Below are 15,782 nucleotides of genomic sequence, written 5' to 3'. Positions count from 1 at the left end.
GGGGACAACCCACAGGGATCCCAGGAGCCTGTGAGCTCCCAGCAGGGAGCTAAGAGGGGACTTTCAACTGCTCCATAGGTCAGTGGAAGTGTTCTTGGTTTGGTGTAGTACGTCCTCACCAGGGAGAGCAGTGGACATCAGCCACCACTAATTTTAGTGGTGGCTGTAAGTTGACATAACGTATGTCAATTTATTATTTTAATGTATACAAGGCCTAAGATTGTTACTCGGATTAAACTTTAATACAATCTGAGACTTGAAAGTATTGTCTGCATTCTCTTATTGTGGAGGTCTTTGCTCAACTGGGAGGCCGTTATTGAGCATGTTCCTAGATAACAAACTAACTACATAAAATGTGCCTTTAATGAGTTTTCATTAACAACTTTCCAAGACTGATGCATCAGCTAAGAAGTGCTGACATTCGGAGTTCCAAATACTTGTTCTGGGGACAGCTATTGCGCCCTTTTAAGAAGCTGGAATTGAAGAATATCACTTGATATCCTTCCAAATATTTTGTTGATAAGCTTTTTGGGGAGCATAGAGACTAAGCAGTCACTGAGTACTCAGGCTTTAAACAAGGGATTAAGTCCCTCCCTCCTCCTAGTGAGAGAGTCTTCAAACAACTTTACCTCAGCAGGTGTTTCCTTTGAAGCCATTTTTCTTTCAGGTTCCAGTATAGAGATTGCACATTAGGAAGAAGCCATTGCTCACTTTTCTGAGAGTTAGACGACCAAGGCTTGGGATCCTCTGGAAAACCATCCAGCCCCTAAAGTTTCTCTCTTGAGTTTCCAAGTTTGGAGGCAGATCTCTTTTCTTTTCGTCCCCATGTTACTCCCATGTTTTTCTCATGGGAGTAAAACATCTAAACAAATGGGTGCTTGTGACAATCTGATATGACTGTGACAAGGATATTCAATGGAGTTCACACATTGTCCCAGAAACAAGATTATCCTTTTCCCCCAAAGTAAATTAAAATAAATCATGCTCGACAACAACCTTTGTATCATCAGAAGAGGAACAGTGGAGTAGTCCATCTCCTAAACATTGGAATAATAGAACCAATTCCATGGAGAGAGAGATTTTGAAAAGGGCACAAAATTATTTGTGGTACGAAGAGAAACAAAGCCCACTTTAGATCTCAGGTCTCTCAACAAGTAGATTGATATGCCAGGTGGAAATACCCTGTTATCATTACAGTATCATTACAGTTCCCAAAACTTCAGAATATGAAAATAAACCTTTTAGAGATCTATTAAGGATGACTGAGAAGAATCACAGATCCATCAACTTCTGCTACAAGAAGAAGCATTTTCAATAGTTACATCCCTTTTGGACTTGTGAATTCTGCATGGGTAAACATGAATGCCATATGATCCCTCACTTCACTCTCCCCTGGTCTGGTCAACCTTCTTGTTATGTTATGCAGGGCCCCCAACCATTGCATTCCTTTTCAGTTTTCATGGGTAAATTGAATTCTCTCTCACAGAGGGGTTATTTTTGGCTTTATACAGTCTACTCTGAAGACTGTCTGATGTGGGAGGGGACTGAAGGAAAATTCTGTTTTGTCTGTGAAATTTCATTTTAGGACTTCCATGTCACAGTCTGACACTCCCTCAGAGAACAGCATTATGTCCAGGATTTTTTCTATCTGTTGCTTGCATTTGAAGAGGAGAGTGTTCCTCCAAGAAATCCCTAGATTTCATGTCAGTGCGCTGCTGCAAATCATTTGAGTTGAGTAGCAATATTAAATTTTTATATAGTAAGTTTCCAAAGCTGAAAAATACTACCGTTCTGGAGCATTCCTCCTGATGGGCTGTCATAAACTCAAGGCTTGGAACAAAAATTTGGCCTGCTTCTAAATGCCATGGAAACAGGAAATGCCCCAATGTCAAGACTGTCTGATATGGAAGGATCGTAGAATGAAAATTTACAGGTAAGGCAATTATCCCTGTCCCCATTGCTCTTGTAAATTAAGTATCAATAACTGCACAGTTTTGATCAATTCAGTAGCTTAACATTTTAAAAACTGAAAGAATATTGTATATTTGACCTTTTGAGTAAGTCTGCATATAGTCTGAGTTAAAAAAAACAAAAAACTTAAAAAAAAAATCTCTGCGCTTATCAGAACTGTAGTTACTCTGAACAAGTCATGGCTAATTTCTGGTTATAGTACAATACCAAAGATAGTGAAGACTCCTTGGCTTGTTTATAGTTTCATGGAGATACTGGAAAAATACTGGTGTTCTCAAATATGTAAATTGGTAGACATCCTGAGTGAAGATTTATTTGTCTACAAAGTGCTTTAAAATCATTTTGAAGTTATTTTATAAATGTAGTGTAATATTGTCATTGATAACTGATTTGAATGCAAAGCACTCCCACACCTAAGTTCTTAGTATGCAGTGGGTTATTTCTTATTAACTGCTATGATTGTTTCTTCAGCTAACACTGGCACTAGTTTAGCGCACAGTACTGCTACCTGAAAAATGAAGGTGCATTTTTCTCACTTTATATTAACTTGCTGAGAAGCTAAGATGTTTCTCTGCATCACTCTTTACTGCAGTGGAGATTATGGAGATGCCTACATTGGACAGCACTTCATCTTTATTACCAGAAAAGAGCAATCAGAGATTGAGGTGTCAGAAGTAGAAGTGCTGGAACAAATTGATAATTTAACAATAAGTAACTATACCCAGAAGGTATATATTAGAGTTCTGAAAGATCTGGCATATGAAGCATGTGACCAGCTAGCAAAAATATGCAATCCTATTACGAATAGCTACTGTACTGAAGAGTACCAAATGTGTGTGGGCGGGCGAGCGAGAGAGAGAGAGAGAAAGAAAGAAAGAATTACAGACCAATAAGCCTTATGTCTCTTCTTGGTACATTGATTGAAACCGAAGGGGTTCAGAGAAAGGTGATGAGAAAGATATGGGGCATGGAAAAGCTTTCCTGTGTAGAACAATTTAAAAGATTGGGATTGTTTACCTAAGAAATTAGGTTAATAAAAGGGGACATGATAGAAGCTTATACATTCATGAAAAGTAGAGAATGAAGGTTGAGTGCTTCTGTCCTCTCTGTCCCCTAACAGCAAGGGAACACTTAGTGAAATGGAAAGGTGGCAAATTCAAAACTGACCAAAGGGAAATGCTTTTTCACATGATGCATAATTAGACAGTAGAATTCAATTGCTGCAGAATTTAGTTTGAGTCCAACGGTAAAGTTCTGAGTCCACTGAAGTCCATGGGAGTTTTGCCACTGAGTTCACTGGTCTGGGACTTCGCCCCAAAGACTTACCAAGATTCAGAGGGACTGGATGTTTATATGGAGAACAAGAATATCCAGAGTTGTTATGGTTAATGCTAAATTCTTTCAGTTCATTTGACAACACTTCATGGTTAGTTGGATTCACAATTTATTCCATATAGTCAGTTCCCTTGGTTTGTGTGGACCTTTCAAGCAGCAACAAATTGTTTTTAAAAGTCATAGGGTACTCAGGAGACGTTTAAAAAAAGAAACTATAATGTTATGTGTTCCTTTAATAGTTTTATTTTGTATTACACAGTAATCTGTGATGGTCAGTTTAAAACTGATGTTTTACAGATCTTTATTTTTGTTACAGGGATGGTCGAATGCTCTTTGATTACCTAGCTGACAAGCATGGTGTAAGTTTTTTATTTTATTTTATTTTATTTATTTATTTATTTTTAAATAAACATTTTAAAATATGTAAAAATAACAAGCTAAATTATATTCAGTCCAATAGTCTTGCAATATCAGGATCATGGTATCTTGACCAATCTGTCTAATTTAAGTGTGGCTAGTGTGCGAAACGTCTTGCATAGAAAAGTTTAAAAGTTTAAATAGAATTAAATGTGATACAAACTTATAAAAACAAGGAAATGTGGAGCTGATATTAACTGCTTCCTTAAAACTTGTGGTTATGCTTAGATTTTGTAGTATTTTCTTCTAAACATTAGTACAATTACTGCGTTCAGCAGAACACAGGATGAAATAATTGTTTCATTTTCTGTATTTTCGTTTGTCTGCACACTGCTATCATTGCACTTATCGTCCAAAACCCCCGAAGCTCTTTACAGGCTACTTGCATATTTGTAATTAAATGTGATCCACTATTGAGTCATTTCACAACCAATTGTTATACTGTCTCTTCCATAATGAACCAAAACGTTGTATTCCTTCTCAGTTTAGACAGGAGTACCTAGACACACTCTACAGGTATGCAAAGTTCCAGTATGAATGTGGCAACTATTCAGGCGCTGCAGAATATCTCTACTTTTTTAGGGTTTTGGTAAGTAGTTGTTTTTTTTCTTAAGTATTTTGGCCACTTTGTTTCTGATAAAAATGCTTAAATATCCTGACTTATAAACCACTTAGACAATTAATCAATACAAGAGGAATATTGAAAAGATTCATGAGCTCAGAATTAATTATTATAATTAGTTATTTGCCAACAGTTCCATTTTCTATTTGTAATTATAAGGGAAAACTTTGGCCTCTGTACAGTAATCTATTTATTACAAGATCCTTTTGCTAGGAAACATGTCTTCATTTGTATCTTGCACAATGCCAAGAGCACTGTTAGTCATTCCCAAATAATCTGATATTGTGTAGTAACTGTTGGAAAATGACTTTTCAATCATTAAATTTGTGAAAATCTAATTTTTCTTTAAGCCAAAGATTTCAAGCTTATTTGCATTACAATTGTCTTTTCATGGATGCCCTACAATAACAAAACGTAGGGTTTTTGTCTATTCAGGTTGACATGAGTGTGCCTGCCATTTTGTTGCTTTAGTCTGTTCCATTTTTGAGATCAAGTAGGGTGTTCTTATTTACAAGATTTCTGGTATGCTAGAAGTAAATGTAAAACACCTGACTAATTTCAACAATGGAAAAGTGAAGCAGAAACATTTCTCAATATGGCATATGCGTGAATAGACCAAACCCTAGTTTGTATGTTTTCCCTTAGTCTTATCACACACCTCTTTAGAATTGCAAGGTTAAATATGAACAATTAGCAAAATTTTAAAGTGCTAATTTTTTTGCTAATTTATGTTTTAAAATGTATAAAATTGGTAACTAACTGTATTAGGTACTTCGTGTTTCCTCCTATAAATGACAACTGGAAAAATATTATAAATTGTAACAGCTAAGAATAAGTATTTGCAATCTAATTCCTCTGCACAAAAGTGGTGATGAAAAGTTTACAGGTAAATTGAAGATAATCAGTGGTAATGCTGAGCTTACTATTTCCTATCAAGAATTCCATCTGTCTTCCCTTGAATATTATTATGGAGGATTTAGAAGAGTAAAAGTCATGCTTTGGAAATGTTAACAGCTTAAACAAGGATTGTAGAACCAGAGCCGTGGTTTCATTACAACTACATGAAAAGAGTTGGTTATTCATATCATTTGTTAATGCTGGGAGTGAATTTTGAGAATGAAGATTTAATGTCTTGTTAGAATCCCAGCACAGTAAATTTATTGTTGCTGGTCAGTGAGTGAATGTGCCATTTTGCTAGTAAATGGAAACTTAAGGTAACTGCTGGAAAATCCAGATATTGAAACTATTCTAGCATATCCATCATTGAAAGCAGTTCTCTATGAAGAGCCAACTGTAATGATATGGAGTTGAGCCAAAGTAGTCCACATGAACCTTAGCTGCAAAAAATTCCTGCTAAAGTGCAGCAAAAAGCTTTTCACATTGGCACTGGAACATGACATTTTAATATCATGTCCCTTTCTAAAATGTATGAAAGGTATTTGCAAAGTAATTCCCAGTAATTGTGTATGTTTACTGGATTTTGTTTCTTTCCGTTAATCTATATTTCTGTTTTACTATATCCTATATTTTGTTTAATCTTTTGGAGAATAGTATTCAGTGGTTCTGGAATAAATCAGACAGTGCTCACTCTGTTGTTTGGCTACAGTTAGAAGTAAAGTGGGATCCAAAGCAAATAACTAATAGATTTTCACAATAGTAATGCAACATTCATTCATTAAAATGAGTCTGAAAGCTTGGACAGAATGTATTTCAGTATTGGAATAGCTTTTGACAGGAGGAATCGTATGTGACCCATTACTCATCAAGCCATTTTATACAATAACCTATTCAATAAGGTGTACATTTTATATATTTGTGAAGAACTATTTTTTTTTGTGGGCTTTGTATTGGATAGTGATCCTGTTTCATGAGCAATTGTCCTAAATCCCCTCCTTTGTGTTTCAGTGCCCTCAGAATTTGAGCATATTAAGAATAAAATGCTATAATTAGTTCTTAAAATTACTCTTGAAAGCAGTTTTAACAAAAATAGTATATGCTTCTGGTATGTTAGCTTGAGCAGAGACTTTTGTTACTCCTTTTGGTGGGAGAAGATTCATTTAAACTAATGGTTAGTGAAACATAAGCTATGAAAGAACCATTGTAACTATGATCTGAGATTAGACTTCTCCACTCTGAATGACCTAGTGTAGTTCAGTATTGTATAAACTAAGCCTGATTGACCCCAGACTTGGTTAACTGCTCTGAGAAAAATAACTTTAATGGGGTTTGAGTATGTTCAGGGAAACACTGTCTAATTTAGTAAGACATGTTTCTTTTGCCATATGCATTTATCTGAAAGGATTTTGTACTTCTTCAAGGTGGTCTCTGCATATTCTCACTTTGTGATGTGGTTCTCTAGAGCCACTGAGTTTGGGGAACCTTTTCTAAGTGCATTGCTTGTTAGGATTGTATGAGCAACCCCTTATGGCACCAAACATTTGGAGCTAAAGTTATTAAGGTTCCAAGTGGTCACCAATCATTTCAGTTCTTTTTCTGGTTTGCTGTCAGTGTGGGCACCATTACTGTGTGCCTGGAATCTTGTTTTCTGTATTTTTTTACTAGACTTTTCTGTCTTATAAGGAGCAGATTTTAATATAGTTATGCTAGTCCTGCAATGGTTTTACATAGTTTGATGTTTTTATTACATATGAAGGCTAAGGCCAGTAAACTTTCCCAACTACATCTTACTGTGCCGTTATAATACTGTTTACCAATGAGAGTCTTCAGCAGCAGCATTGACATTTTTTGCACTGCAGCTGCTGCCAGTTTCCCTAGCTTTAATTTCATTTGTAGCTCTTAAAATGCAGAATGCTGCTGACTTCTTACACAATAAATATTTTAATACTCAATTTTTTTATTTAGAAAAACTTAGGCCAAATGAGTGTATGGCATTTTATATTTTAAAAATAGTACCAGCTGGTATCTAATATATTTGACCAAGTAAAAATGTTAAATTATTGTGTTTGTTTACTACTTTGAACAGGTTCCATCAACAGATAGAAATGCTTTGAGCTCACTCTGGGGAAAACTGGCATCTGAAATTTTAATGCAGAACTGGGATGCAGCCATGGAAGATCTTACAAGATTGAAAGAAACTATAGATAATAATGTGAGTTAAAGTTTGAGCATATTAATAGATTTAAGTTGAAGAGTGGGCAGGCTAAGGAAAATATGGAGAAATCTTGCCAGATTTAAAACACTATCTTTTTTTGGAGATACCTCACACTTTGCTCTGAGAAGAAGGTATGGTTGATGTTGCTCTTTTGCAGTCTCTTCTTGACAAGAATAATTTGCAAAAGAGCCATGTCCAATCCTCAACTGTTGGAATGAAGACCACTGAAGTGTGGCTTTTTTTTGGTGGGGGTGGAGTATGGGTAAAGAGCAAAATTGTCTCCACTATATCTGTTGTATTTGAATTGCTATTGGGAATATACTGTCCATCTTGTTTTAAGAGATTGATTGAGCAACTTCAAATGAGCTTGAATTTTTCCTTGTTAAGTCACGTGTTGCACATACATCTCATAGTATGAAAGAATAGCTATACGATTCTTCGAGTGCTTGCTCATGTCGATTCCATTCTAGGTGTATGCACGCCCACAAACACAGTTACTGGAATTTTTTCCCTTAGCAGTACTCGTAAGGACGGCTCTGGTGTCCTCTGGAGCCCCATGCTCATGCCATGATATATGAGGCACCACCAACCCTGTGCCCTCTCAGTTCCTTCTTTCCACCAGTGACAGTTGCTGGTACCCATCTCTCGCTTGCATCGCAAGTGATTAGCTAACCTTTAGCAGTTGTTTAGTTTTAAGTTTCTTGTGTATAGTTAGTATATAGTTAGTCTTAATAGGTCCAGTTAAGGACTCACTGTGCTGCGGGGCATGCCCCGTTCCCCGGGGTTTAAACCTTGTACAACCTACAACAAGCCCTTCCTGCTCAGCAACCCTCACAACAGCTGCCTGAAGTGTCTGGGGGAAGAGCATGAGAAGGACAGGTGTAAGATTTGTAAGGGCTTTAAGCCACAAATGAAAAAAGATAGAGATCTGGCTGAAGGCCCTACTTATGGAGGCGGCACTTAAATCGGCCGCTGAACTGTCCCGTGCTGAATTGGTACCTAGCACAGCAGCCTCGGTGCAGAGCACCCCAGCGGAACCAAGTTCTTCATGGAGCCACTTCTCTTCCCCATCCCCAAGGAAGAGGCAGAAGAGTCAGTGTGGAGAGAGGTTGGTCTCCGGTACTGAAAAAGCCGAAGAAGGGGGCCCTGAGTGCATGTAATTTGCCAGGCCAGCTACCCAAATCAGGACCCAGAGCCAGGGGTCTCTGCCTAGGGCACAGACTCCCTTAAAGAAGCCACCCCCACTCCTGTGAGTGTAAGGGGGCCCCTCCAGTTAACCATCCCATCAACCCCAGTGGTGTTCTAGGTGGCCCGAGGCCAAATGGCCCTACCGATACCTCCAACCCCAAGGCTGCATCCTTTAAGAAATTACTTAACAGTGATAACTAAAAATATATGAAAATTGTGGCAGAGTATAGGGAACTTATCTAATTTTTTTTATTGGGAGAAATATGGAAAGAACTGTAGTTTCCTTTATAGTATGTTAGTAATATGGTATCATCATAAATGCTATGGGGGGGGGGGGGGGGAGAGTGTGTGTGTGTGTGTGTGTGTGGAGAAGTGATAGAAACATGGCAAAAATTGTGTACTACAACTGGGTTGTCCAACCCATGGGCCAGAGTCCAGTCTGCCGAAGGCCGCTATCCGGGCAAACCTGCCCTCAGCCCCATTCCGGCTGGCCAGTGCAACAGCAGCCTCTCTGCCCCTAAGCTGGCTGAACACAGCAGTAGCCCCTCCCTTCCAGCCCGAAGCTGGCAGGGCACATCAGCAGTCCCGCTCCCCCAGCTAGCTTGGTGGACACAGCAGCAACTCCTCCCCTCTAGCCCCGTGCCGGCCAGGTGCAGCAGCAACTCCCCCACCCCTGAGCTGGCCCCAGCAGCCCCTCCCTTCCAGCCCTGAGCCCTCCCAACCCCAAGCTAGCATGGCACACCAATATCCCCCCGCCAGCCTCAAGACAGCGGGGCGCAGCAGCAGCTCCCCCTCAGCTGGGCGGAGCACTAGCCCCTCCCCTCCAGCCCCTCTGAGCTCACTGTTCCCAAGTGAAAAGAAAATTGCAATGTGGCCCTCACACGAGAAGGTTCTACAATTATGCCACCACAACATTCACTTTTGAAGTGAGCATTCACTCATGATTCTGTTGACTAGCCTTTTTAGTATGAGGGAAAATCTGTCTGCTCGCATGTTTGTCAGGTATCTTCTACTTCAATTTCTGCCACTGGCACGGATTGCCAAAAAATTACCTGGGAAGAATGGGTTTATTTCCAGTGTCCTTTGTGTGATTCTAAGAGAGAATCTATTTCAGAGCTAGCTATTTTTTAAGTGATTGACTCTCTAAATGGAAATCTAAAAGTTTTAATACATTTTTAAATGCGTGTTTTTCATTGTCTGGGTGGGTTGCAGCTGAGGCAGGTTCCTCTTCCTCTTCTTCTCACCTCCTTTTTTAAAGCCTTCTGAATGTATGTGGTTACAGCAGCTTGTGCCAGACTTTGTTGGCTAGGGGAAATTTTATAAGGAAGGATATTCATGCTAATACTGTGATTGCACTTTTTAATGATAGGATCACTGATCAGCTATGCATGGTCATTACCTTGCTGCTTCCATTGTTTGCCAGTCTGCAGGAAGTTGCTGAGTTAACCTGCCAATGAAGTAGTGCTGATGATGGGAGCTAAAACTAATTATTTTATGCAGGTCGGGGAATTGATTCCCTTCCAGCAGATTTTTTAAAGTTTTACTATCTTTTATTTTTTTCCTGGGGTGGGATGATGTTGTTTTGTCACCCTCGGAGAGTATTGCAGTGCTAAAAGCAGTGCGTATGGATATAGGGAGGAGAAAGTCTAACAATGTGGGAAGCCACTTGTTCTCCCCTGTAGGAGAGGGCCAGGAACGAAATTCAGAATGATGGAGGGGAGGAGGAGGAATATGGAGATTACCATCATGATCCAAAGAGAACTTCCATAGTATTGTAATGTTTTCATAGCACCTTATCTGCACCAGTTTAAAATTTTATTTTAATTTCTTGTTTTCAGTCAGTCAGCTCCCCACTCCAGTCTCTTCAGCAGAGAACATGGCTCATCCACTGGTCTTTGTTTGTGTTCTTCAACCACCCAAAAGGCAGAGACAACATCATTGATCTCTTTCTCTATCAGCCACAGTAAGTTGCTTGTAGTTTAAGACATTAAGCTTGTAACGAGGCAGAAACTGGATGCAAGACAAAATTATTTAATAGTGGTATGTCAAGCCTTTTCAGCCTAAGAGCCAAACATGTTTCAAAAAGATCAAGAGGCTGCATTAAATGCTTTATTTTCCTACGTTCCATCAGGACTTTTTGAATGCCTAACTTGTTTTCCTTAAGGCTGATATAGACAGGGAAGCCAACAGTGGAGCAAGCAGCAAGAGATCTGTGCTACTTCCTTCTATTTTCCCTCCCCTTTGATGCAACAGTTTGCCAGTAGGGAAGGGACAGCAACCATTCATAACACTCTCATTTCACGCCAAACCTTCTCCTAGGGCTGCTGAGGAGGTGATATCTTCTACTCTCTCCCCTCCTCCATCAGCTGCCATAACTATAGGCCTGATTAACAGTTTTGTCGTATGGCTCACTTTCAGTTCATAATTATGTACACATTTTTTTCTTAGTCTTCCTCAAGGACCACAGTTGCCTCATAGCCACTAGTTGGATACAATTGATTTAGAGTTGCGATATGTATATGAGCTGAAGAATGCAGTCTTCAATGTATACACTGTTGTTTGTTATTAGATGTAATTTTTAAATATGTACTTGTGTTCTTAGTTTTGTAGAGAACTATTTGTTGGATATAAAGCCTCATGAATTTAGTTATTTATTTTAAAGTAACAGGCCTCTAACTTGAAGTAGCGTCTCGTGCTAGCAAGCGTCTTCTGGTTTGCTGTCAGGGAGAAGCATCTGACCAATGTGATGTCCTTCCATTTGCTCTCAGAGCCACAGGAGAAAGGGATTATAGGTAGCAGCCATCACTGAGTGCTGCTGCTGAGTCTGGGCACAGATTCCACATCTGTGTGGTAGAGCTGAAAGGCTAAATGTAGATTTGGAGAATAGGGGAAAGGTAGGTTGTCCTTAACGCCTTCATATCCTTCCAACAGTTCCTGAAAAGCCTGGGGGTCAGCCCGTACTGCATGCCTCTTTTGAGACTTGTTGTCCAAGAGCTTCATGTGAGCCATGAGAGCCCATAGCAGAGGTTCTTGTAACTGTGCTGTTGCACTGCACTGATCCTGTGAGTAGAGCCTGGGGGCTGTAGGGAATTGGAGTGGAAGGCCAGCTGGTCCTCATCCAATTATTTCTTCAGCGAGGCACAGGGAAGGCAGAATCTGCACATACACACATCACACACACACACACACCCAACCCCTCAAGTTGGATAACTCTCTTCTGCACAGTAAAAGCATCACAGGCTGAGTTGTCTCACTAAGTACACACTAAGTACCTTTGTAGCTCATGTACAGATTAAAAAGAATTGGTGAAAAAACATATAGCCCTTAGAGGTATGTCTATTTTGCAGTAAAAGACCCATGGCTGTCTTGGATCAGCTGTCTCAGGCTCTCAGAGCTTGGGTGGTGGGACTATAAAATTGCAGTGTAGACATTTGGGTTCAGGTTGGAACTTAGGCTCTGGGACCCTCCCTGCTTGTGGGATCTCAGAGCCCAAGCTCCAGTCTGAGTCTGGACATCTGCACTGCAATTTTGTAGCCCTGCAACCCGAGCTCCATGAGTCAGCTGAACTGTGCCAGCCACAGGTCTTTTATTGCAATGTAGATATATCCTAGGAAGTCCCCGTGGAGCCCTCTTGGTAGATGAACAGTTATCCAAAGCCATCTGGGATCTTTAAGAGAATGCATGAGCCAACTTAAGTTTCATGGTCAATGGTATTAAAGGCTTATAGCATGTTGGAGAGAATAGGTTTGGTCCCCTAAGCAGCAGTGTGAATCAATGAAGACTTTTATTTGCTGGTAGCATAAATACAGTCTGCCAGATTGTAACCATATTTGGTACAATAAAAATAGTTTTAAAAATAATAAAATGAAATCTTGTTTACATAATAAAACTGATGGGACTGATACTAGTGCAAGTAAAAACTGCTATGATTGATGGTTTTAGATGTGGACTTTGTTTCTACTTTGATGCATATAAAGTGGTAGAAGGCAGACTTCTATATCTGGTGCTATTTAACTAGAAAATAGGAAGCCAAAATGCATGCATCTCAACATTGCCCCACAAGTGTGTCTCCTCTTTGAATTAGAAGAACCATTTGTAGAGAGGGAAGGATAGAGAGACAGCCTATTGAGAGAGCCACCTGGTCTGTATCAAGAGCTTTATCTCCACAGTCCTCAACAATGTATCTTAGCTCTTATGATTGAAACCTTCAATGGATGCTAGAGGATACAAACTTCCTGGCATGTTTTGGAGTCTACTTTTATCCTCTCTCTGCGGCTGTCAATCAGCCATCTCGTGTTCGTGGGTGGGTGTGTGTGTGCGCGCGCTTTGAAATGATCTGGTATGATGTAGTCAAGAGAACTGTTAATAACTTTATACTCTTCAAAATGTTAAAATGCACAATAAAGGAAACTTGAAACATGGTTTGTGCAGCATTACTGCTGCAAGACTTTCCAGCTGTTTGGTTCACTTTAACAAGCTATGGCGTGTTTTCCTTTCTAATTAAGCTTAGTAAAACTTGTATGTATCTTGGAGATGGAAGGAATTAAAAAGCATTTGGAGTCTGAATAAAGAGGAAGTCAGACTGTGCTATGTTCCTTATTTATAAGCCTGTTTGTTATATTTTAATTTACAGTGTGTCTGTTGTTGGACATATGGACACATCCCACACATTATATAAATATCCACAGTGCACAGCATTTCTAACCCTTCCCAGTTAACTACCAAGACGCCAGGAAATGAGAAAAGACACTATCTTAATTTGATATATTTCTGAAAAAAGGTCTTTCTCCAAGAACATCTCTAGTAATCTTGGATGTCATGAATGTGTAGGAGAGCAAGGTGGGTGTAGCCAGCTTTCAAGGTGTATATCGCTTTACAGATTAAATCCAATACCTTGAATTGCATCCAGGAGCTGATGGGAAACCATTGAAATGAATTGAGCAGTAGGCATAATTAGCTCACATGGGTCTGCTTTTCTAAGCAGATGGACCAATGCGTTCTGCTCTAGTTTACGCAGGACTATCTCACTTCTTTCCAAGAAAAAAATGAGGCTGCACTTTGTCAGCCAGTCTAATAGGTTGGTGAAAAATACTTCACCTGTTAACTTAAATTATCTGTGACTTACTGACTCTCCAAGTGCTGGGATTATTGTTTGTCCAGCAGGCCCTCCAAACTGTTATTTTATGGCTGTATCTAATTAACATTTTTCTTAAAATTTCCCATCATTGCTGGACCAGTGGTGGGAGAGCTAGAATAGACATACTGCCAGCATTTTAACCACCAGTTCTGTGGAAGAGTCTCTAGAGACTGCTATTGTTAGTTTTCACTCTTGCATGTAGACTGCAAATTTAATGGCTTTGAGTAATCTGGCTGGGATGATTAAAGATGGTGTTGTCAACTAATTTAACTCCAGTCGACTCATCCCAAACTCTTATTTGGCCTAATCTAATCAGCGATCATTAAATTAACCCTTTCACTCCCAATATCAATGTTTGTTTCCATTTCAAACAATTAAAACAAAATATTTAAAATTGCAGAAAATGTACCATGAAAAGAGATTGTAATGTGATAATTGTGGTGGGCTTTATGATGTGGGAAGCTGTCCACGATGAACTGCAAACCCCCAACTAACTTCTCATATAGCCATGAAACAGCCATCATACGGTAACATTTTTCAGTCACCAGTGATGGGGAAGATCTGAATTGATGCTTTCAAATACAGTTACATTATTTTTATCTTTGGTCTTGTGATTTTACTGATATTAGAATGGTTTTGTAGTTTTTTTACTTTTTCTTTCTATTTGAATATTTGTATTACCATAGTACTCAGTGTTTGACTAAAATGTGTAAATTAGTAATAATGTTGCATCATGTGTTGTACAGCCATGAAAGGAAATAAATAAAGAGATGAGAAGAATGTGAGGAAACACATAAGATTTCTACAATTGTGAAGTTTGCTAGTTTCATGCACTTAATTAACTTATTAATCTACTATTACTGCAAACAAGCATTCAGCAACAAAAGGATAATTTAGGAAGAATTACTTCTCTGTGGATAACAGATACAGCTAACGAGTATCATATTTGCTCTTGTAATATAAATGTAGAATGACAATGCACTTTTAAGTTGGTTACATCATATACACTGCTGATTTCACTCTGAATTAAAAAATGGAGATAGCTTATGCTTTTGAATCTGTTCAAGATGTAAAACAATATGTAGGCTATCAAGTAAATAGATGCAATTAGAGATGAAACTTTGTCTCAGTGACCTAAGATATAGGTGCTAAAGAAAGAATGCATTTGTAACATAATTCTTTGGATATTACTTTTCTGAGTCAGAGCAATACAATCAAATTTTTTTATTTAGCAATTGGATTTTTAATCCTTTTTCCTTTTAACAGCATTATACAAAATGGACTTAGCTTTCTAGAAAGTTTTGCATTAACTCTTTTCATATGAAGTGCTTTGGGTTACAGGAGAATTTAAAGCTGTTCAGTTTGTTAAATAGTAAAACAAGGTAGTCTTGGATTAATTAACATTTTAGATCTTTAATTTTCTTGTACCTGATCAAGGACCAATAAAGTATAATTAAAATCCTGCTTAGAAATGACAGCTTGCACATCAAAAGCTTTTTTATAATAAGTAGTTTTTGTCTTGGAGCCTCCAGTTTCTGAACATCTGTTTGCAAGCCACATTTTCATCTCAAACAAAAAATAACAAGACACTCTCAAATTCTCACATTGAAAACATTAAACATATTATGTTCAATCTCCTGACTTTGGTGGGTGTCTTACCATCAGTGCTTGATGAAAATGGTGTCATTTTCAAAGCTTTAAATATTTAGAGGAGTTTTTATCTTATTTATGTAATTTTATTGATTCAAGGTGACGTGCAATGGTTAAAACGAGAAATTTCTGTACCTTTGCTAATATTTGCTCACTTTCCCTAATAGCAAAATTAAAATGGGCATTCAGAACATCATTTAAAAACTTTAATTTTGGGGAATCTAGTCACAGCCTTAAGTGTTTTGGTTGGCAAACCTCCCTGTCTAATGTGGTGCATTCTTCAGCATACTAACCTCAATTTACACAGCTTTCTTAAAAATTCATTTGCTTTATTATCACAGGTAACATCT

At 38.6% G+C, this 15,782-nt stretch overlaps 1 protein-coding gene across 1 annotated transcript in view; it reads left to right on the top strand.

Moving 5' to 3' along the window:
- The window catches only part of EIF3E (eukaryotic translation initiation factor 3 subunit E), a 51,753-nt gene that overhangs the window by 9,712 nt on the left and 26,259 nt on the right, over window positions 1-15,782 (top strand). The window contains exons 4-7 of the mRNA XM_067537391.1: window positions 3,623-3,665; window positions 4,208-4,312; window positions 7,329-7,454; window positions 10,484-10,608. Coding sequence (XP_067393492.1) covers window positions 3,623-3,665; window positions 4,208-4,312; window positions 7,329-7,454; window positions 10,484-10,608 — 399 coding nt within the window. The remainder of the gene's footprint in view (window positions 1-3,622; window positions 3,666-4,207; window positions 4,313-7,328; window positions 7,455-10,483; window positions 10,609-15,782) is intronic.

This window comes from Emydura macquarii, unplaced genomic scaffold, assembly GCF_026122565.2.
Source record: "Emydura macquarii macquarii isolate MOO-44397 ecotype Brisbane River unplaced genomic scaffold, CSIRO-AGI_Emac_v2 contig_383, whole genome shotgun sequence".
Taxonomy (NCBI): domain Eukaryota; kingdom Metazoa; phylum Chordata; order Testudines; family Chelidae; genus Emydura; species Emydura macquarii.
This window is presented reverse-complemented; position numbering and strand designations above follow the sequence as displayed.